Source organism: Danio rerio, chromosome 12 (genome assembly GCF_049306965.1).
Source record: "Danio rerio strain Tuebingen ecotype United States chromosome 12, GRCz12tu, whole genome shotgun sequence".
Classification (NCBI taxonomy): domain Eukaryota; kingdom Metazoa; phylum Chordata; class Actinopteri; order Cypriniformes; family Danionidae; genus Danio; species Danio rerio.
The window spans coordinates 19,562,782-19,586,524 of record NC_133187.1 but is presented as its reverse complement, the minus strand read 5'-3'; the positions used below and the strand labels follow the sequence as shown (position 1 = coordinate 19,586,524).

General features: G+C 37.7%; 1 protein-coding gene across 8 annotated transcripts in view; it reads right to left on the bottom strand.

The window, feature by feature from the left end:
- Positions 1 to 23,743, bottom strand: part of trrap (transformation/transcription domain-associated protein) — a 178,777-nt gene that overhangs the window by 141,059 nt on the left and 13,975 nt on the right. For 4 of the 8 annotated variants that reach the window (XM_073917658.1, XM_073917660.1, XM_009306682.5 and 1 more), the window contains 12 exon segments: positions 22,302 to 22,390; positions 22,082 to 22,178; positions 18,767 to 18,905; positions 18,315 to 18,393; positions 13,904 to 14,138; positions 13,437 to 13,767; positions 13,196 to 13,293; positions 11,907 to 12,101; positions 11,620 to 11,811; positions 9,459 to 9,624; positions 8,469 to 8,725; positions 8,182 to 8,382 (listed from right to left, as the gene is read on the bottom strand). In XM_073917658.1, coding sequence (XP_073773759.1) covers positions 8,182 to 8,382; positions 8,469 to 8,725; positions 9,459 to 9,624; positions 11,620 to 11,811; positions 11,907 to 12,101; positions 13,196 to 13,293; positions 13,437 to 13,767; positions 13,904 to 14,138; positions 18,315 to 18,393; positions 18,767 to 18,905; positions 22,082 to 22,178; positions 22,302 to 22,390 — 2,079 coding nt within the window. 8 annotated transcript variants of the gene reach the window in all.

The window sequence follows — 23,743 nt, the reverse complement described above, 5'->3', positions numbered from 1 at the left end:
ACATGCTTTTGCCTTCAAAACTGCCTTTTGTGGCATAGAATCAACAAGGTACTGGAAAAAATCCTCATAGATTTTGGTCCATTTTGAGATGATAGCATCACATAGTTGCTGCAGATTTGTTGGCTGTACACCCATGATGCGAATCTCCCGTTTCAACGAATTCTAAATGTGCTTCAATGGATTGAGCTCTGGTGACTGTGGAGGGCATTGGAGAACAGTGTACTCGCTGTCATGTTCGAGAAACAAGTCTGAGATGATTCTCGCTTTATGACATTGCACGTTATCCTGTTGGAAGTAGCCATCAGAAGAAACACTGTGGTCATAAAGGGATGGACACGGTCAGTAACAATACCCAAGTAGGCTGTGGCGCTGACACAATGCTAAGTTGATACTAAGGATCCCAAAGTGTGCCAAGAAAATATCCCACACACCATTACACCAACACCACCAGTCTAAACCGTTGCTACACGGCAGAATGGATCCATGCTTTCATCGAGTTGCTGCCATGTGACTGGCTGATTAAAAATTTGCATTAAATAGCAGTTGGACAGGTATACCTAATAAAGTGCCCGGAGAGTATGTGTGTTTGAACCAGGACCGAGTCCATTGATCAGCAGCAGATAGGTATCGGCATATATAGGTAAAGATTATCACAATTTGACAATAAGGTTTTGGATTTAACAATGCAAAAATGACACCAAGTTGGGCTTGGCAATGTGTCTGAGATGGAAAATGACATGAGTGTGATGAACAACTCAAACAATTAAACAATTTAAATTGTTTAGAGTTGTATCAATCAAATTAGCTTAAATATTGTAGAACATTGAAAGTAATTGTATTGAGTGGCTTTGAATGAAAACCATTATGCAAAAGGCTCAGCAGAACATAAAGAGAACATTCTGCTTTATACAGTCTTTGTCTCCAAGACAAAACTTTAATCACCTTCAAAGACAAGCAGACACTGACAAAGACAACAGCCTGTCCTGCGCTGTTTATGAACAAGCTCAGGGAATCTTTAGCAGTGTTTCTAATGCAATCAACCAAATGTGTGTCAACAATATAAGAACAATCCATTTGAATGTCCACACGCATAGTTCACTTGTGATTGACAAAAACACATCTTAATACCAGGGGTAAACATGGGCATTGTGTTTTTAGCTGCCTTTCCACTGCATGATAAAACACAGCACAGCATGGTGCTTACTTTGGTTAAGTTTTGCTCAGCTCAGTTCTAGCACGGCAGCATTTTGTTGTCATATTTCATTTACATGGTTTGATTATTTTATTCAAGAAAACTAGCATAAGCCTAGTTTTAGGTGCGAGTTTGGTGCTACTTTGCCATATGATGAATGCAGTAAGTGACTTTATAACGCTATTTGTTTAGCACAAAAGTTCATAACTTATAAAAATGTAAAAAACGAAATCTTACCTATGAAATGTTCTGCCTTTGTGCTTTGTTTTCTTTGTTTGCTCGTTAATACACCCGTAAGCGGCGCAAAAGTCCAGCATCTTCACATTGGCATACCGTCTTGACTAGTGCAGTTGAACGACATTTGTCCTGGGAGAACTGTACAAATGTGGCGACTATATTGACGCAGGCTCAGGGTGCGTATGCTATATCTAGTGTATATATCGATAACTAAAACAGAGGGTGTACATATTTTAGGGTGCTTTCACACCTACCACACTTCACACCTAGACACTTTTGTTTCAGAACCCGTCTCGTTTGCCTAGTTAGCGCGGTTCGTTTGGCGTATGTGAACAGGGCAATCGCGCTCTGTTCCGCGCCAAAGTAATCGCTCCGAGACCGCCTGACTGAGGTGGTCTCGGCTCGATTGAAACGAACCCTGGAGCAGTTTGATTGCAGTGAGAAAGCGATCCCATCCGAGCGCGGTTATATCACAATGTTTTATGGATATGTAATAGGCATACAGCTATATGAAGAGAGAATTATGAGTAGGGTGGGAAGCTTCACGAGTCTTCGGATGCCTGCAAACGAGTGATCTCCCGGTAATCTTGCGTCTCCCTCCCGGTCCTCAAATAGGCATCGTCGCGCACCCTTCTCACCCCTCCCCACCGCATCTCTCCTCAGACATGTCGCGCGCATGCACCTTGTCAATCACCACCAAACCACCACCTCTCCTGACAGCTGAGTGGGACTCAGCAAAATAAACCCTGACACTCTGACCAATGCGAGGAGAGTTTACTCGCAAGTGACTTGTTTTAGCTCTTTTGGTCTGATTAGAAATCGCACCAAGAGCAAAGAGCAACAATGTAACATTTCTGTACACAAACTTTTTCTTATGAAGGGCCAAAAACCAAACTTGACTGAGGCTAGTGGGTGAAAATAAATATAGCTGCCATAGGTAATTTCCTAATTTATTTACCAATATTTAAAAATAACTAAAAACTATTGTTACTATATTAACTAATACAGCATTTATATTTAACATTTTATAATGACCTTATTACAGAAAAAAAAAACTCATTTATAACAGATTGGAATTACATGAGTCTTTGCCTTAATTTGCTCACCGATGTCTTCCTGCATAATCTGTTGAGTAATTATTTACGTTAAAAAAAAAAAAAATCGGAGTCATTTACAACATTTAATTGAAATTGTTTTGTAGCTGGGCAATAAAACAAATCAAAATCAAAATTAGAAATGACCATTGCATTCGCCTCTCCATCATTCTCACTGTCTGCTCAAATGGGACGGTGGGCCAAATCAAAGATTACAATGGGCATATTTTGGTAATCTCTGCTCTAGGTTATCCGAACTGTGCTGCAGTTTGGTTGGCTGGGCCTGACCCAGTTGGAAGAGGTAGGCCAGAGCACAGTTGGGTTGCGCTCGGGCGCAGTACACTCGTAGAAAGTTGGCAAAGCGCACCCGAGCATAAAACTGAAGACGTCAGATGTGACAGCACTTTCAAGGAACTGTTTCATATGAAGTTAATAATTATTCTTACTTTTTAATGAGCGCAAACAGTCATAACTCATCAAAGATGCAAGCAACTCACTGCACTTCAGCAAACCTCCTAATACTGTATGTGCATGACTTTTGTGAAAAAAAGTGTCAAAAAAGGTGGATCAGTTTAGATTTGACTGTGCATCCCAAACGACTCTAAATAAAACAAAGCAATATAACTAGAGCAATTCCCATTGTACTGAGTGAGAGCACTTCTTTTCCTGTTAAACTGAATCGTCGCATCATTGATGATATAAGCGTGCTCGAGTTTAGAAGGTAAAAATGCAGTGGCAGGAGAAAGGGGACAATCACTCCCGAGCTGGCTTTGGTGCGCAGTTTGTTGCTGCTGCAGCAATGAAGGTATTGATAATGAATCCTACTCAACTTAGTGATGTCTGTCAGCCATTAGAGACAAATTATGGCATCATCAGTTTAACGCCACCACTATGTTTAACATAAATAAACTAATTCAAAATAAGAGGACAAAAAAATGTTCCTGCAAAGTTCAACTAAATTATTACAACCAATGAAAATGTCAATAAGTTTAGTTGAGTGTTTGCGCTCAGTGACTGAATTATGCATGCAGACAAATTCTCCAATCATAAACAGTTCTGAAATCATGTTAGAAATTCATTCTGCAGCTTCAGTGATTAATACTGGAAGTTTTGCATAATGTGTGCTCAGCTAGCAACATATTTTCTCTGTGTAGCAGGAATATAAATTGTAAAATCAAAGACAAAAAAGACACAGAAAAAAATGGTTACACTTTAAAAGGTTGCAGTTATGTTCAGTTTGGATTTGTCTTATGGGCTCTTTAATAAACAAAGCATGCTAATACAGATAACGTTTAGCAAAGGTCATCTTTAAAATGTAGGATGTTTTCTTCATAAAATATCATCAATTATCAATAAAGCATAAACTACATATCATGTCATGATAAGGAATCAGCAGCATATGCCAGCTGCAAAAACCCCTGATTAGGGACGTGGCGATTAACCGCTTTCACTATTAACCGCGATTTAATTAGTCACGGTTAATTAATCGTAAAGGCTTCTCAACACCGTGTTTTTGCATGGAACAAAACTGCAGCAACTAAACAAAGTTTTGCCAACTGTAAGCCAGTTTGTACACCGAGACTAATAACCTGGCACACTGGACTGACTATAGCCCCTTTCACACAGTGATACCGGTAAATATCTGGAAAATTTCCGGAAAGACTTTACCGGTATATTCAAAAAAGCGCTGTTCACACAGGCGAGGACGTTACGGAAATTTTCCGGAAAAGAGCATTCACACATCCATTCCAAAATACCGGTAAATTGTGACATCATTCACCACAAATGAGCTTTAAACGGCTGCGCTTGTATTTGTAAACATTTGACTAAAGTAAAAACTCTGTGGATGATCAATATTGTGAACAACTTTCGCAGGATCACTTTCGCATGTCGAGATGTTCATAATATGTGCGTGTGCAGGCGCTCACAGGCTGTTTCACAGGCACACGCAAAGCTTGAAGGTAAACAAACAACGGCTTATCATAAGCATCTCATCGATGATTATTTACACAGTTGGCATTAAGAAGAACATATAAACGTGATCTGACTAACTTCTAGCAGCTAAATGTGTCTGGAAAAATAGTCAAAGGCTTTTATTCTCATAAACCACGTGGACGTAAATGCGTCTGACTGTTGTGATTGGCTAAAGCAGACGTCTCACGTTAGCACGTTCTAGATGTGCACGCGCTTATTACGGCAATCTTCCTTCTGCATTCACACAGCGCAGCATTCCGGCAAATTACCGGTAATGTTACAACTTCTCTTTCCGGAAAATAGCCAGAACGAATTTACCGGTATTTTCAAAAAGGACCTGTTCACACATACAACCTTTCCGGAAAATTGCCGCCAATTTTCCGGAAAGGTCTGTATGTGTGAAAGGGGCTTATGACTGATGCTTATAAGGTAAGCTCGTTCAAGATCGCTATTTCCAATGGAGGCACGCAACGAAACGCGTTCAAGCTTTTCAGGCTCACCTAATGGAGATGACGGGGCTTTTGTGACCAGGGGAACTGCATACGGCTGAAGTTTGAGGAAGAAGTAATGGAAAGTGCACAGGTTCGCAAACCCACTTAAACCCACTTTAACCCACTTACAAATAGTGGCACCTATGAGAGCAATCATGTGGCGTCCATGTTAACAGATTAGACCTTTCATACTTTACACAGAAGCAGCACATCAGCGTGAGGCGTGAGTGTCATTGAAGAAGCAGTGTTGTGACAGTTTTGGCACTGGGTCTATTTTTGCCGCGCTGCACATGCTCAATTAAAGAACCAAGTGCATTGATAATGACCAAAACACATTGAATGAGAGTAAAAAGTAGCAATTTTACCCAATTTAATTCATCAATAATATCCAATGATTTTTCCATAGTCAATCATATGAACTTTTAAAATGGCAACGAATATTTATTTAGGCCCCGAACTACAAAACCAAACTTAAAATAATTTTAGTTTCAAACTAGTAGGATTTTGAAATCAATGAATGCAAATAATCGTGATAACCGTGAAACCGTGATTATTTCTTAGACTATAATAGCACACCCATAATTTATAATGCATCTCTAGTTTTAAAGTTTGTTTAATGCTTTGATGCTTGGAAATCAGATAAATGCATGCAAGATTAACCAAGCAGTCAAGCAGAGAAACCATCAGCACTGGCATAAGCCAATCTGTCTCTGCCTGGAAAAGCAGGAACAGAGTACGCTTTCACATTAAACAGAAAGATGACTCAGTATGACTGGTGTCCAAATGAAACGGTACTTGGGAAAGGGCTTCCACACATACTAAAAAAAAAAGTGTGCATCCTTTGAGAGTGAAGGCCGGTCCTATGGGAGACAGAACGAGTTGTTGTCTGTCTCCATTCCAGCACATCACTGGGCTCAGGGCGGCTGCAAACAGCAGCTGCCGCCTGCAGCAACCACAGGGCGCATGCAAATGAAATTAAGCAGCGGCGGCACAACCATGGTAGCATCCATCTTTGTGGAGTGAACACAATTACAGAAATGACAGTTTGCGTTTTCCCAAGCAGCGACGAGCAGCAGGAAGGGCCATTAGCTGGAGTAAATAATCCCGTCTGCACAGCAGGGAGAGATTGATTAGAAGGGGGGTGGGCAGGAGGGAAGAGATGAGCACAGCTTACAGCCTGATGATCTATTTAATTACCTGGGGAAGACGATGTCTTTCGGCACACACAACGCTTTGACAAGGATTCATTAGATGAAGAGAAAACCCTCTTCCGACCCTTGAACCTCTCCACCCCCTCTCATACACATATCGAAGATGAATTGACACATAAAAGGAAGTGAATTTGTTACTGCTTATAGAGATTGCTCTGAGGCAAGCCAGAAACTAAAAGTGGCACTTGTGTATGCTGTGGTGGTGCTACTGTGGTTTTTGCAATAACCTTTCTGGTATTGCGTAGGCCCTTACAGACAATAACAAAGGTTACTTAATGAAGCCAAATTTATACTTCTGTGCCAGACAGCATAGCACATGCATGTAACTTACACTCACTGAACAAAGCAAGCTGGACACACATTTATTTCTCAAAAATTAGTTTGAAAATGTGACTTTGAAAGCCAAAATGTGATCGATTTGGATAATTATAATTCCTAATAATAATAATAATAATTTTTAATTATTATTATTATTAAAAAATTAATTTAAAAAAACGTAATCCTTAAATTAAACTAAAAAAATCTTTCTACTTGAGTTTTATATCCCACAATTTTTAGATCTCATTTGATGCGTCAACAAAATAAATATGTTATGGGCCTTGTTTATTAATAAAAGCAAATAAGAAATAATGCTACAGTAAGAATGTTAATATGGTCAGCATGGTGGCACAGTGGGTAGCACTGTCGCCTCACAGTAAGAAGGTCACTGTTCGAGTCCTGGCTGGGTCAGTTGGCATTTCTGTGTGCAGTTTGCAATTATTTACTGTAAATAATATGCTGTACTAAACAGAAATAAGTTACAGAATAAAACAGCAAAAATAATAAATCCCCCCCAAAAAACAGGCGTTACACATTTAAAGGACTATAGTAATTTATAGTAATGGGAAATATATAGGAATAAGCCTCATTTTGTATATATATATCCTCTTCCGCATTCATTATCATCAAATCCTATTATTTGATGACAGGTAATGGCAACCATGCTAGCCTGTGCTGCAATGGAAAGATTAGAGCTGCTGATTTGTAGTATGTAAGGCTGATTTATACTTCTACGTCAAGCGCACATGCATAGTCTGGTGCAGCCTTCATGCGGTCGCATAGCCCTCGCCAAGGCTGAAGCCAATGCTAACATGCATCTCTCAAAAAAATTAACTACACGTCACAACGATGCATTTCGCAAGCTGTGTGATTCGTCGTCTTTGTAGTTGTGCTGAGTGTGGGCAGTGCTGAGAGCTGTGAGCTTAATGTAGCAAGTGTTTATAAGTATTGAGTCCTGTGATAGAGGTCCAGATGTTTTGTGTTTACTTTATGATTAATGTTGTCAAATGTCTGCTGGTTTCCACCTCTGAATGAGCGAGTTTAGCTACTTGTACATTAAGGTAGCGTTCAAAAAAAACAAAACACTCGCAAATAAACTCGCTAAGAACATAACCTACTGCCAGCTAGAGTTAAATGTTATTGAAAAGCATTACAAACAACACATAAGTATAAACTCACAGCAACGCACAAGGCATACGCCATGGGTCACGGCGATCACTCTATGAAGCCTTTAATTCATCATGAAGTGTATTTTACAAGTGCCTGTTTAACTGGGATATAATAGAGTAAATGGACTAGTTACCTAAACAGTGTGTACCTGATGTGAATTAAACATTAATATCACACCGGTGTGATTGTATGCTCCAAAAACCAGCCAAGACAAATCACTCCGGTGCGGTTGTACATATCAAAGGGTTAAAAATACAGTAAAAATGTATTTAAACATTTTAACAACAAGTCAAGTTTTTATTTTTATTTCTGTGATGTTTATGCAAATAAATGCTGGCTTCAAAGCTAATTATGTGTTCATTTACATAAAAAGTGCCACAAAAAGAGATTATTTTGGATTTAAAAAACCACATTTCTATATATCGTGCAGTCCTTTACCGTAATACACAAATCATAACAGAATTCTGCTTGAATGAAGCTTAAAAGAGCATTACCTTTTCCATAGGCAGCTGAATGGAGGCTTTGCAGTCAGTGAACTCTGCCTTGATGCTTGGCCCTTGAACCTCAGTCACCACATACAGCAGCTTCTGCGACTCCTTCAGCATTTTACGATTACTTCCTCCAAACTTACCCAGCACACGGTAAGCTACATGAGAGATGGTCTCTGCGGGGTTACGAAGCGTTCGCCACAATGCCTGTTCATTTAAAAAAATTAAGAAAAAACATTTGAATCATTCTTCACCTTTTACCTGACTAAAGCCTAACTGGTCAGATGTTTTACCTGCATCAGTTCGGCTCGGACTGGCTGGATGTGGTCATAGAGGAAGTCAGGCTGCAGGTTGTCAACACAGAGCTCCAGTGTGCGCAGACCCTGGCTGACCAGAGTCTGGGAACCGTTGAGTGCAGACACCAGTGGATCCATAAGCATGGGCAGGTAGGGCAAAAGAGAGCTGAGGCGCACCGGGACCGTGAGACACAGCTCCACAAACAGATCCTTCATGTGCTGCTTATGGAGGCCACTCTGAAGCATGTTCAAACCTGAGAAACACCACAATTTAAAAATTAAAAATAATAAAAATCAAAACTTGTTTTTTTCAGAGGGACTTAGATGTTGATTTACCTTTAAAAAAAAAAGTTGAAGAAATTAATTTATATTTTAACAAAAAAGGAAATTAAAAATAAACATTTTTAAATTAAACTAATACATTACTATCCTAATAAGGAATAAAAAACAGATTATTCTTTACAAAATAAAGTTAAATAATTATATTATTACTACTTGAAGTAATTTACTGATAACAAAATGTGATTTATTTACTGATAACAAAATGTGACAGGCAAACACTGTGTGGCTAGAAAGATATCACTAGACATCAGACCCACTAGAATTAAATAAAAATCCTCAGCAGCTACAGTATGATTAGAATAACTTATATTAACTTATAATACATCATAATCAGCAGAGAAGCAGATGCTTATAAACTCTGTTTATTTCATTGGTATCTTTTTCTTTACTGAATTGAATTTCTCTATGCTTGTAGATTGCTTCTAATATTTCATGCATAGACATTGTCCTACAGAATCATCCCAATCAACCTAAAATTATAAATTCTTTCCAAATAATTATCCAAAAGATCTAGTGAAATTTTATTTCAATCGCAATATATTGCAGAATAAAATTTATTGCAATGTTTAATTTTTAAAATATAGAACTGTACTGCTTAGTGGAAACAGTACATTATTTTGACATGCAGTTAGTAATTTCACTCACCTTGCAGCAAATTAGGCAGCAAAGGCAGAAACTCCTGGTACAGGAGATCATGGCTCCCCCCACCTATTGAGCGAAACAGGGCTCTAAGCAACAGGAAGTAGTTATAGGGCTCCTTGGCAGACTGTGCCAGCTCCATGGAACTGTTTACAATTTTATGAAGGTGAGGCTGTGGGAGAAAAAAAGGAATTACATACAACTTTTAAAAACAATTTTCATGCATTAAAGCTCCATAGTGTGAAAAGATAAACAGTCTAGGGTGATTGATTAGCACAACCATTGGCCACTATGGCTTTTACTACCATTTAAAAGTCAGTAAGATGTTATAAATGTGTCAGAAAAAAGGATTTTAAGTAAGAATTTTGCACAAAAATTGTCTAAACAGTAACTGTGAAATATAATTACATGTATAACAATTGACATGTTAATACAATTACATTTTTCTCATGATGGCAAAGCTTATTGTCAGCAGGCATCACTCCACTTTTCATCATTTTAAAGGACATCTATTTTACAACTTTTTTAAGATTTAAGATAAGTCTTTTGTGTCCCCAGATTGTGTCAGTAAAGTTTCAGCTCAAAACAAACATCAAATTGTTTATTATAGCTTTCAGAATATTGGAATGTTCTGCTTTTAACACATTGTAGCTGTTTCTGTTGCCCGTTCCTTTAATGCAGGTCTCCCTGCCCACCATTCCCATGTGCCTGTCAGAGGGTGCCTTGATCTCCGTATCGGTTGCTTTAGATCAGGGGTCACCAATCTCGGTCCTGAAGGGCCGGTGTCCCTGCAGGGTTTAGCTCCAACTTGCTTTAACACACCTGCCTGGATGTTTTAAGTATACCTAGTAAGGCCTTAATTAGCTTGTTCAGATGTGTTTGATTAGGGTTGGAGCTAAAATCTGTAGGACACCGGCCCTCCAGGAACATGTTTGGTGACCTCAGCGTTAGATAAACAGCACAGTGACAGACATGATGCAGATTGCACGCAACATTTGTAAGAAATACTACAGTACTTTTCAGAACTTTACCAATGATTATTTGATGTATTTGTTGTGGAGTTGCAATGCATGATTAACACACAAATGTCATTACAAAGTTCACGCAAACGCACACACATTCATGTTTAACTTTGCCTTAAATGTTGCACTGTTTTTGCACAACAAACGTGACAGGATAAACGTTAATATCCAAGGCTATATGGACATCCGTTAAGTTCATGTACAAAATAAACCTTATTCAAAGTCCACAAATTGAGATTGAAGCGTCTTCTTTTACAATTGTACTGACATATGGCAGTGGTGAATGGTAAAGATGATAAAAAGCTGTTCATTACAAACATGCACCGCTTTAAAAACATTTTAAACTTGTAAAACTCATTGATCTTGATCACATTTGATGATAATTGATGATCAAAGAGTGCTGAACAGATCTTTTAATCCCCCCCAAAATTTGCACACATTCTGTCTTGTTGATATGACTATACTCGTTACCACGGAGACATGTTAATACGGAGCTGTCAAACAATTTGGTGGGTGGGGAAACTGTACTCTTACATCACGTTGTGGTGGGCCTCAAAATGGGAGGGATTTGGATCCTATTTTAAAAAGAGAGACTTATTGTGTTTATATCACCTCAATATGATTGTGAATACACTATACCTACACAATTCTGTCCAAACTGCTTCAAAAAATTATTTCCATCATAGGTGCCCTTTAATACATCCCTGCTAAATAAATATATAAATGTTTAACTTTTCAACAGCTATTTATGTCAAAAATAAATTTATTGAAAAAAGCCGACACTGAATACAAGATGATAATTTCAGCAGGGAACAGGATCGATGAGAAGTGAGATAAGGAAGCTCTTTCCTTCCCGCTATTTCACAGTGACCTTCACTCTGGTCTTTCCTGTCAATCTGAGGCACAAGTGTCATTTCTCATCAGAGGAGCTGACAGAACGCATTAAAATTAATGCAGCATGGTTACTGGCGCTGAGGCGTTCGACAGCACAGTGCCATCAGAGCTCAGAGGGTGTGAGCAATTCCCCTGCTCTCAAAACTATTTTTCAGATTATCTACTCAGTACTCTAAATAAGCACCTTAAATAAGCCCACTCAAAGACAAAAGAGGCCACAAGTTTCTAAAGCAGCACAAGACGACACTCACCTTGAGCATTTGCTCGTTTTCAGCAGCAAAGAGAGACACTGAGCCAAAGACCAGCTTGAAGAGTTTGAGATAAAGGTTTGATAACTCCACATTGGAGCCCATTTCAGGCAGACGCTCCAACAGATACTCCACCAGGATGGTGGCAAAGAGAGCAGATGTGGTTAGGTTGGCCAGGAATGAATTTGCCACAATCTGTTGAAGGATTGAATAGATAAACAGAATTTAATAGATTAAAGTCTTGAAATAGCAGTGATAGAGAAGTGAATTTGAACTTCTTTCAATGGTACCTGTAAGGCATAGTTTTTGGATATGCGCTCCACCATGTATGGAACAGTAGTCTGGAAGATCTCTTTGAAAGTGAGAGGGTTCATCATGGTAAAGACTCCAGCGAAGTGCTCCAAAACTTCCTTCTCCTCCTTCATCCGCACCGTCTGACAGTTTGCCACACGAATGTACGTCTGCCCATTGCCAGCAATCTGTACCTAGCCAAAAGGGGGTTGGCTCTGTGATAAGCTGTAAAATTCAGCTTTCGGGATCATGTGCACTCGAGACAATCTACTGTATAGAGCACACTACATTTCAAGTGAAGTCAAATTAATTAAAAGGTGTAATGCCATTCAAACAAATATGGACAAAGTTCATTTGAAGTTCAAAACAGTTTGCTACAGCACATTTCTGGCTGGTAAACATCCTCTAACCCCCATACCAATAACATAATAATAAGTGACTGGAAGCACTTTACTGCCAGCTGTTAACATGCAAAGTTGCCACACAATTGGATGAAGATTCAGAAGGCATCACTTTGATCATTTGAAAGACTCTCAATGCATTATGATGCATTTTTTACTCAAATTCCTTCTTTATATAAAATAAAAGTTCTGCAAAATAGCTGCATGAGGTTTTGGGTAATATTATTAATAAAATTGTGTAATCTAAGCTTGATTTTGAGCTGTGGGCCAAACGTAAATATAGCATAATATAAGTGTACTACATAAAAGTTGCCATGTGTAATTTCCTAATTTATTTCTTAATATTTAAAAATATATTGAAAAAATTACTTCAACCGTATTTATTATTGCATTACATTTTTTGGAAAAAAATTATTTTAAAAAACTTATTACAATAAAATGTTAAAAAAAATCCCTTTTATAAAACAGTTCAGTGCCGAATACACTTGTCATGCTGAACCTGCCTTTGCTTTGATTTGTACACTGACGTCTTCTGCTTTGTCCTTATTCACTAAGTAACAGTATGTACATCTTTTTAGAAAATTAAAAAATTGATTCATTTACAACATTAAATTGAAACATGTAATTTGAGTTTGCTTTTTTTTTTGTAGCTCAACAATAAAACAAACAAAAGGTTCTATTAAAATAAAAATGGGAATTTCTGTTATAGGAATTTCCCAATCCTTCCCAATGATTTTCACTCTGGAGGGCCAATTCAAAGGATAAACTTTGGCCAGTGGCCCCTAGTTTAGGCATCACAGCTTTAAACCATTATTATATGAGTGCGAGTGAGTGAGTGACAGAGTGAGTGACAGATGTAATCTGCACTAAACAGTGGACGGTCGTACCTGGTAGATGTCTAATGCTTGCATGGCATATTTGACCAGCTTGATGTAGATCTGCGTCTCTTTGGGCTGAAGTTGCTTGTTGGGAATAAACTGAGCCTCTGTAATACAACAATGTCAACGTGAGGTTATTACATTTAACCTGCGCAGCAAGAACTATCCCTTTAACAACTTCTAGACAAGTGCCAATGTTTAACGACATTGCAAAAAAATATATAAATTAATAAAAGTCCATGCATCTCACCTCCAGGGGCTTTACAAGAGGTGATGCCCCATGTGATGGTCTTCACTCCGCATACAAGGGTTTTCACCAGACTGCGACAGTCCGATACTTGGAAGGTCTGTTTGTCCTCCTTCTCCCCTGCTCTATCAAAAGATGTTGCTGGAGGCGGTGCTGGGGTGACTGGTGTTGGGGGTGCAGGTGGAGGCAATGCGGGCGTAGTTACAGTAGGAGTAGCTGGGACTCCTGGTAACGCCCCTGTATCCACAACTCCCATCTCTGACTGGGGCTTACATTTCTTAAAGATGGACACCAGCTGATACCGAGCAATTGTGTGGAACTTTAATACAAACACCTGAGAATGTAGACAATACAATGTTACATCTAAGCATTTGTGCTTTATGAAAGCATTTAAAAGAGGGTGGTCAGTCACATTTTGGAGTTCATTACAATCATGATACCAACTTTATTACTGTGCCAGTCTATCTCACCTCCAGCATTCTCATGAGGATGTCTCTGCCGTTTCCATTCTCTTGTTCGCTCTTGGACCGGATGCAGTCAACAAGGTTTAGCAACAGCTTACAGGACATGGTCTGGATGCTGCTGGGCAGAGACTCATCATCGATGTTCTTGGCGAACAGTTGCACAGCCAGGGAGAGGTCCGTCAATGGGAGGTTCTGTCTAACATGGTGCACCAGGTCTGCTAGTGTGCTGTACGCCAAGGGCCTGAAAGATCAAAACATGTTTAAAGATTTATATAAAGCTTTCCAGTCTTATATGCTCAAAATGGTATTTTAGAGTAACGGAAACAAAATCAAGACCACGATCAAGCAGAAAAGGTGCTATTGCAATGCATATAGTATCAAGGAGTCACTAGAACATATCCTCTGATGGCCAGAGGGCGCTCTCCTGCTAAAACAGGAAATCGAGCAGAGAATTTAACTGCTTTTATTAATTCAACGTAACTAATAAACACACGACAGCAGAAACATGAACAACATGATTACAGAAGCAGCAAAGACCCATAGTTAAAAAACACTTTTATAAAGGGTTTCAACAAACTTCTTATGATAAAAAATAACTAATTCTATTTTTATAATAACTATTCACTTTGATTGACATTCTCCCTTAGCACATGTCAGAGAGGGAAAGAGGTTAATGACATAATCATGACATCATGACATTAATCTCTCTCTCATAAGCATAGACAGCCCTGAGTGAGAAGCTGCCGACTGCTAAGAGTTTTGAATCTGATGTTTAAAGCTCCACCCTCTTATGAAAAGAGCTGGGAGCACAATCTCATTTAAATTTAAAGCAACAGTCATAAAAACGGCAAAATTTGTATAAAAAGGGTCAGTTTCAAAGATTTGTGAAAAAATATTTGTGTGTTATTTTGAGCTGAAACGTCACATACACACTCTAGGGACATATTTTACATGTTGGAGGACTGTGCCGATTCAATTTTTTGTGTAGCTTGTCAGTGAACTATGGCTCAGTGTAATAAATGCTGCTCCATCAGAAATCATTTGATGGAGATTAACAGCTGATTACACCAATAGTTATTTTTCCTGCCAAAATGACAATCACCATGTTTATACTTTAAAGGTTTAAGACAACCTTGTGTACTTTTTTTTTTAACAGATTTTAACACACCGTTAAGAAAACAATAGCACCTGTCAGCTTTAATTGTGGAGAAAACTGGATAATTTTGAGCAGCTATTTTATCTTCCGGGTTTAAAATAACTTTTGGGGCGAGATCAAAGTCTGTGACAGAGCAAATCTGCTAGTGGAGTGATGACGCATCAGTTTCTTATTATTATTCATAGCGGAGTTTTATTATCCTATAAGACTCTGCTTCTAAATTATTCATGAGAGCACATGCTTTCTGAAGGCAAGACAGACCTGCCATGCTGCGAGACTCAATGATTGGGTGAGACTGCGTCCGTGCACGCCACGGGTCGTATGTGTTTGTTTCTATGGTCCAATGGATTTGTTGCATGGTTTTCCCCGAAATTTCGTCAGGGCTGATACAGCAAAGCTGTTGGTTTGCAGCAAGCTGCTGTATGAGAATTGGAGAATGGCGGACTTTGTCTTTTATCAGTTGAGTTTGTTACCATTCAGACAAAACGTCAAATATCTGTGCTGCTGTGTTTGCCTATGTTTCTGTGTTTAAATAAATATGATTATGTTTATGAGTATTTAAAATTACGAATAACAAATTTATCATATTAAATTACTTACTGTTTATTTCTTTGCATTTTAACTTTGTAAACTATAAAATTGTTTCTCATTTTGTGAGGCCAACTGACAACAGTTATTTGAAAATAATTCTGAGGTTGAGTTGAACCGAAAGAGAGGGGTTTCATGGCCCTTTAAGACTGCTATCAATAATTATCAAAATGTCTTTCTATATTTAAACACCTGAAATGTTTATTAGATCCAGTAGGGCAAAGCTGACTTTTTCAACAGCCATCATTTTTACTGTCACCTTCAGAGATATGTCATATTAATGAGATGTGTTGATTTCTCATTTTTACAGTTAAAACTAGAAATGCTGCTTAATAGCTGTAAACAATCATACGGTGTTAGTAGTCTTCAGATGAAAAAGGTTCTAAAGAACAGAACTTTTCTGAATTTAAAAATGTTTGTAACAAAATAAATATTTTACTGTCGATCAATTAAATGCATGCTTGTTGGAGAAAATATCTGGTTTCTAACTGCCCCTTTAAATTTCAAACAATAGCACAGCAACATTTTAGCTTTATCTTACTATTGACTTTGGACACAGACCCCTGCTCTTGTGGCCTGGAATTGATCAAAAGCAACCCTCAAAGAGCAAATAGCTTTTAACCCTGGCTGATAATAATATCCTGGCTCAATACTTGGGGGATTTCAGGCAAAGATTCAGAATAAACGACACTAATGGATTTGACAGATTGTGAATCCTGCCAAATGTGTCTGCTGAAGGATGATGGAGGCCGTGGCTGAAAGAGGGCTGGTGTTGGCAGGTATATGACATCTGGGGCAAGGAGACCGACAGCGGCCAATGCCAGGGCAGCTCTGGCACATGAAGATGGGCACCTGGTTCTCCTGTGCCCAGTGGGGCATCTCAGCTCAGTCATGCACCGTTAAGTATCAATCCTGACATTGTAAACTTGACGAAATCAAACTTTCTTTTTCCAAGTAACTTCCAGCCAGCCACACTTAAATAAAATAAACACTTACGGCTCCATTCTAGAATCTACTCCGATATCGTTGTCTACTAGGGCTGCACAATATTGAAAAAAATCTGACAATGTGATACACTGCATTTCGTCACCTTTTACTTGTACATGAGTAATGACAATAAAATTCAATCTAATCTAATTTTGTTTTGCCCCAATATTTATTAAATAAAATTAATTGACAGACTAATTGAAAATCTCAATTTGGAAAGATTTCATTAATTTAGATAGGACTGGGATGATCAAGTCTAATTCTTTGTAGTGCACCTACATAAAATCTAAATTACTAGAAAAATAAGAATAACAGGCAGTCTAACAGTATTTATGTTCATGGTCATCAATGTATGAATAATAAAAATTAGATAATAATATTAAAGTTTAATAATAGTTATTATTAATATTATCAATAATATTTAAATAAATAATTCAATCCTGCGATTTGACCATTGCAGATGCACACATTACGATACCGGTGCTCAAAACTATACATTCATGTTTTCCGCTACATTCATTCTTCAATGGCGGGGAGACACGCTAAAATTGATCACGCCACGGCTACATTTCACCTTATCATTTAAAAAATTCAGTCGTCATTTTTAAGGACGAATATAAGGACGAATTAAGGCGAATTATAATTGCACCGAAACATATTAAAAGGTAGGTGAATTGTTACAGCGCAAACGTTTTTATAACCGTAGTAGTGATGTGCGTCATTTATTTAACCCTTTAAGGTTACGAGCTGACTGACTGGCTGACTGACAGGTGCGTGATGTGTAAGGGCCAGCAACCATGACGTTTAGCCGTTGCACTTTAATTCAGGATGCATTAATACCGCTCTGTAGGTCTTCATTAATATTCCTAGCAAATCTAATAAATGTTGGAGACATACTGGCTACATAAATGCACTAAATCGCACTTCAGCAGCATTTATTTGAGAGCGCACAAGAAGATCTTGAGCAGTGTATATTTGAGAAGGCGTGCAAGATGTTTTGTGCACGAGCAGAGGAAATCGGCGCACAAGCAAAGAGATCCCAGGTAGTTGGTAGAACCGTGTAAAAAAAAAAAAAGGCCTGCCGCCACAGCTGGAAAAAAATCCTAGAGGAAACACTGATATGATCGTAGCATTTAAACAGTTAAGTAAAATAGTTTAATATAATCCGTTTATCAATTATTATACAATCCCTATATCAATACACTACCATATCTAATCAATTATTGACACGAATACAGTAATAAATATTTATTTAAAATAAACATCACTTTGCCACACCATGTCTGGACTCTTTTATGATATTATTAATTTAATAACATATTTAGAATCATATCATCAATCCTCCAGTTGTAATAATTTATTACTTTTCTCCACCTATTTAAGAATTTATTCAATGTTGTTTATACTGCGTCTGCTTAGTTTAATTAGATGTTGCAAAAAAAATTATACTGCCATGCCAAAACCCTTGATACTTTAACTTGTTAGTCACGATGCATACTGGTACTTTCTAGTCTGCTGAGCACAGCATGTACCCTACTGTAAAATATGTCCAAAATGAGTCATAACTGCGCAGCCTAATTTCTGAAAGCAGCCTTTGCTTCTTGAACACTTGGACAATTCCTAGCAATGCTGCCTACGTAGGCCAATATCCTTACAGGTTGGGAGGGGGTTAATCTACGGTCTTACCTTAGCGTCTCTCTCGCTGTGTATCCTGAGCCAATGAGTATTGACTCATCGAAAAGCTTGTCCATGCATGGAATGAATTCTGCAACACAAACAGACTTTATCAGATGCCATCGCAGGCTCTAAAGCCCGACCGAATCAGCTCAAGGGCCCGTGAACCATGAGATACATCAATGCCAGGTCTCAACACTGAGAGTTTCACATCGATTGATTTAACCTTCTCTACAGGATTAATGATTTAGAAGAGTGTATCAGATTCCTCTCTCAAATGCTATTGATTGAGAAGTGAAGCTCAAAGAGAATGCAGCCGTTATGTATCAAAGCGCTACCCCGCGAAGCTCAGCGGTGTAATTAACACCAGATGCGAGCTCGGCTACAATGGCGAGCGCTTCTGCATATCTTATTTGGGAATATCTGCCAACAATCTGCAAAGTGTTTAGCGGTGGATGACTCACGGCTGCGTAGATCTGTGGTGAGGATGTGCTTGGCAGCGATTAGCAGCTCTTTCCGCAGGTGAGCCGTCTCAGGGGGGCAGTTCGACAGCAGCTGCAACATCCCCTTCACCATCTGCTGGGAGTACTTCCCAACCAAGTCCTGATACACGCAGTCCACATCACCACATTAGTCATTGATTGAGTATTAAAAACAAATGGAGAAAACTTTAAAGCTGCAGTCCATAACTTTTTTGGGGGGTTAAAATGACTCTAAATTATTTTTTTGTAACCAGAAAGTGTTTAAAACTGTTTAAAATTTGCCTTACATGATCACAATTCACAACAGCAATAATAATTCAGCAATCATAATAATTTCAGTGGTACTGATGGGCTTTCACACAAAATATAGGTGGGCTGCTGTAAGTCTTTAGCCCGGGACACACCAAGTCGATGGTCTGCAATTAGGCAGCGTTGGGCGGTGGGTGAAGATTTGTCAGACTCAGGAGAGTTTGCTAAGTGTGTTTTACACATTACCTCTCTATAGGCTCATGTCAAAGAGAGTTTGCCCAGGACGTACATGATTACAAGCTGATAAGTCATAAAAATTATGTCCAGTGCTTCCCATACATAGACTGGACGGGCCACCCAGGTATATTAACATTCGCCCAAGTAAACATTTTTTTTACTATTATCATCCTTTTACACTTTTTTTTGTATACGCACAATATTAACAAACATCTGCAAGCGATTAAGTAATGGAAAATCTTCTCTACTTTACCCGTTTCTCACACACAGAACAAGCAGTAGGAACTGTCAACACTCACATGCTCTGCAGACCCACAGAGACCCGCACCTTATTGTGTCTAGTTGGGGTTTCTAAACCAACTAAAATGTCCGCTATTTGGTTTTGCTTTTGTTTTCTAAGATGTCGTTAATTTTCTCCACACAAGAGAGACATTAAATTATTCATTCTTTAATCTAAATGACTAAGAAAAATTTACTAAAAACTCAGAGAGGAATTTGTCTTATTTAAATAATCTAGACCTTTTATTCTTGTAATTATTCTATATTTTTTAGAGATACTGTCTGTTTTGAAATCCTTTTTGTATCATTTATTTCTCATTTGCTGTATATTTTATTAATTTCATGATGTCAATATATTACATAAGTTATACATCTAAAATGCTTTGGCAATACTGTACAAAATGTCTTGCCAATAAAGCAACCTGAACTTGAATGAGAGAGAGAGAGAGACAGAAGCAGATTTTATCTGTCAGTGGGTGCACATGGCTCTTGAATTGCATAAGTGAAATAGTGGACTTTAATTTTTTTTTTAACTTCAACCCATTGAAAAGAAAAAGTTAAAAAGAGATAATAATAAAAAATAGTGTTAAAAATCTAATTATGTTTTGTTTGTCACATATAGTTAACTGTGAACTGTGGGTAAAAGCTGTCTTTTAATCCAGCTACCACCTCAAGTATAATTCGTGTCTAACCACTAACCACTCTAATTCATGTTTAACCACTGATGTCTAACCACGTTTGTCAGCACAAGATGGCTATGCACCTACTTGTGGTCGATTACAAGAAAATACAGAGTTTGTTAACTGCTAAATAAAATGAAAACTGTGTTGTCATTTTAAACCTACAAGTTGACTTTTCTTTAAATTCCCCCCACTGATCTACATGTAACAAGACATCAAATTCTCTATAATAGATCCGTGATTCCACCATGTTTCTTACTGACACAGCCATAAAATCTGTGGGATTAAACCGAATGTACCACTTGTAATGACAATATCATGGTTGTTGTAATACAATTTATCCAACATGACTTGAATGCAGTGGAATCGGCAATGGTGAATAAGAACAGTCGGATTGGCTTTTAAACTATGAATAAAAACACAAGAACAAAAACTGAAGCTAAACTGTCATATTTGTGTTTAAGAGGGTTGTCATTTCTTAAACATGAGCAAACGGTATAGATAATTAGAATTAGAGACATATTTGGATGAACAAATCTTTATGTGCCAAGCGAGAAGTTCTGTGAAACTTGTTCTGCTGCTGACTTTGTTGGTGAACAGTGCCTGTAGAGACCATGTGTTATCAGCAACTCAGCGCAGGTGTGTATGCAGAATTTGCTGTGTATGTGATGCACCTCCACTCTTGGTTGTAATATTGGTGAAATAAATCTATACCCTGTATTCTGCCATTGTAATGAATGTTTGATCACACATGCCTTTAAAATAGACACTGCGTAGTACGCACAAGCATGGTGTCACTGTTGTCAAACACTCCTGTTACAGACGTTTACTTCGAAAGCATATTGCTACTGTTATATTTCATGTTAGTTTTATGTGCATTTATTTTCCTCACCCTCCTCTCTCCACTTTTCACTCCACTCTTAGATTGCTTAATGGTTCAGTTATCTGTCCATCAATGTTAAGAAGTTGCCTGTTCCACCAATCCCAAGAAAAGCCGCAAGGATTTAAAGATCTGACAGATCAGTGTGTAATCCATGCATTTGTGTTTTGACTTGCTTATTTGGCGATTTATTATTTCAGTTTTACTGTTGTAATTCGAGTTTACTTGTTAAACTTTGTTGGCTTTAATGGTTGTTGTGTGATTCTAAACGGAGCCTTATGATATTCTTGTTAGGTTAGTTTTAGTTTAGCTTGTTATTGTTAGATTAGCTTGATTAAACTCTGAGCTTTGTAGTTTAATTGGTTTAGATCAACTGTCATGTGCATTGAAGATATCAGGTTTCGTTAATTTATTTTATATGGCTTACACTCATTGTTTCAATTAAAAAAATATATTATAAATGTTTATTTCTTTTTCCATTATTATTGCTACATCTTTTAATTAAACCACTGAGTAAAAAAATGCATCAATTCAGAATCGATTTCCTCATGCCTGATTGGTCGCACACATTAAATTTGTCGTACCTAAATGTTACAGCATCCCTTTTAAACATCTTAAACTCCTAGCAGTACAATTACCCAAAACTTCTATTTTGAAATAAGTTTATAGATAAATGTTTTAAGTCCTTAAAATCCATAGCGCTGTAAACGAATGAGCCAAACCCCTAAAAAGATTCCTGTTTTTTGCTGAAAAAGTTTATCACATAAACGGTCCATCAGATCTGTCGTGCAAAAATAGTAAAATATTTGATTCATCCACACTAAGATGCCGCACCGACACTCAATCCACGATAAAGAGTATAATTCCGCAAATAACTGTACGTTTTGAACAGAGATAGCAACAGAGGAAAAAGTGACGGACTGCAGCTTCAATAAACAGGTGGTCATGCTATATTTTCCAGAGTCACACTACCTGGTAGATCCGGATAATGTAGGCAAGAAATGACAAGGTCTTGATCTGAGCGGCGATAAAATCTGCATAAAGCTCCTTGTTGAACAGCTTGTGCTGCCTGTCACGGAAAAAAACAGGAAAAGCGTTAAATGTCACCGTGTGTTAAATTGCATCTATGAAATCCATTTGATTAGGGATGACGTAACTCCACGCATTCAATGAGACGAAAGAGGTTACTGACCGAGCCTGTGGAGACACCTGCAGCATGATGGTGTTCATGATGAGAGGCACGAACTCTGACACCACATTGTGAATGTTCAGTTTGTACAGCTAGAAGAGACGTCACATGGAAAAGCAATTAGTTTTATCAAGTAACAATGGGTGACGGGGTTTCTGCAGGATTTAAAAAGGTACATTTAAGAACATTTGAACATTTTAGACCAAAGAAACGAAAATGTAATGATTCTAAGGATGCTCATTTCGGTTAGTTTTGCCAACCACTGCTCGTTAACCAAATTTTTACCGTTAGCTAGTCAGAACAATATTAAATTATTATTTAATTTAAAGACGTGTCTGTTTTGTGTCTGACACATTAAGTATTGCATTTTAAAATACTCATTTATTTTTACAAGTGAACACATTAACAACAGAACATCTTCACTCACCTGTAGTTTTCAACAGCATAGAACAAAAACTAAATAAAAAGAATAACATAAATAGTCCTGCCCTAGATATTTTTTACTTAAATTACAAAATTAGATTACAAAACGAAAACACTGACTGAATCCTTTTTAAGAAGCAGCGTTTTTTTTTCTTATGTTTTTATTTCTTATGTTTTTATTTCCTTCAAATAAAAATAACAGGCTACCTTAAATCAATGGATCGCTACACAGAAAATAGGCCTATGAATTTAATTTATGATCCACTCTAATTCTTATATCGCAACTCTGACCACAACGAACACGCTTTTCAGTTCCAAAACCATGAGGAGCACTACACTGCCTTTTTATAGACAAGACAAAAAAGAAGCCCGGTGTCACTAGAAAATGATTGAATCTGCCTTTGCTTTTATTTGATTGAAGAATGAAAAAGACGAGACTGACGTAACACACATTTTCCGTTCATGGTTGACTTTTATTTCAACTGCAAACTTTGAAATTAGTGCACAGAATGGCAAAAGCGCGAGGCACTCATGGTGCATAAGCCATGCGCAAAACACTCACGGCCATTTGTAAACCATTCAAAAGATGCTTCTCTCAACTAGGCATGAGACGATAATCGTTCTCAAGACACACTGAGGTTTGAGTTATTCAAGTCAAGGTTTTAAAATCACAATTCATTGGTATGTTTCCGAAATGTAACATTACTGGGAGCAATTAAAGCTTGAAAAAAAACCTGTTTAGTTCATAGGTTTCTCCACTAAATTTTAACAGTTCATTTTACAAAATAAACTAACTAAATAATTCCCAAATACTACTAACTAATGTAAAGCTATTTTATCCATCCCTTATTTATTGTAGAAGAAAACCAATTCATTTTTATCTTTTGCATTTTTGCAAATTCTCTTTAGAGGTTTTTAGCTGTTTAATTAGTAAATGTTGCTGGAAATTCTGTTTATTATACATAATCAGAATTGATTGAATATTCTGATTTACATTTCATTCCTTTTCCTTTCCAAATTCC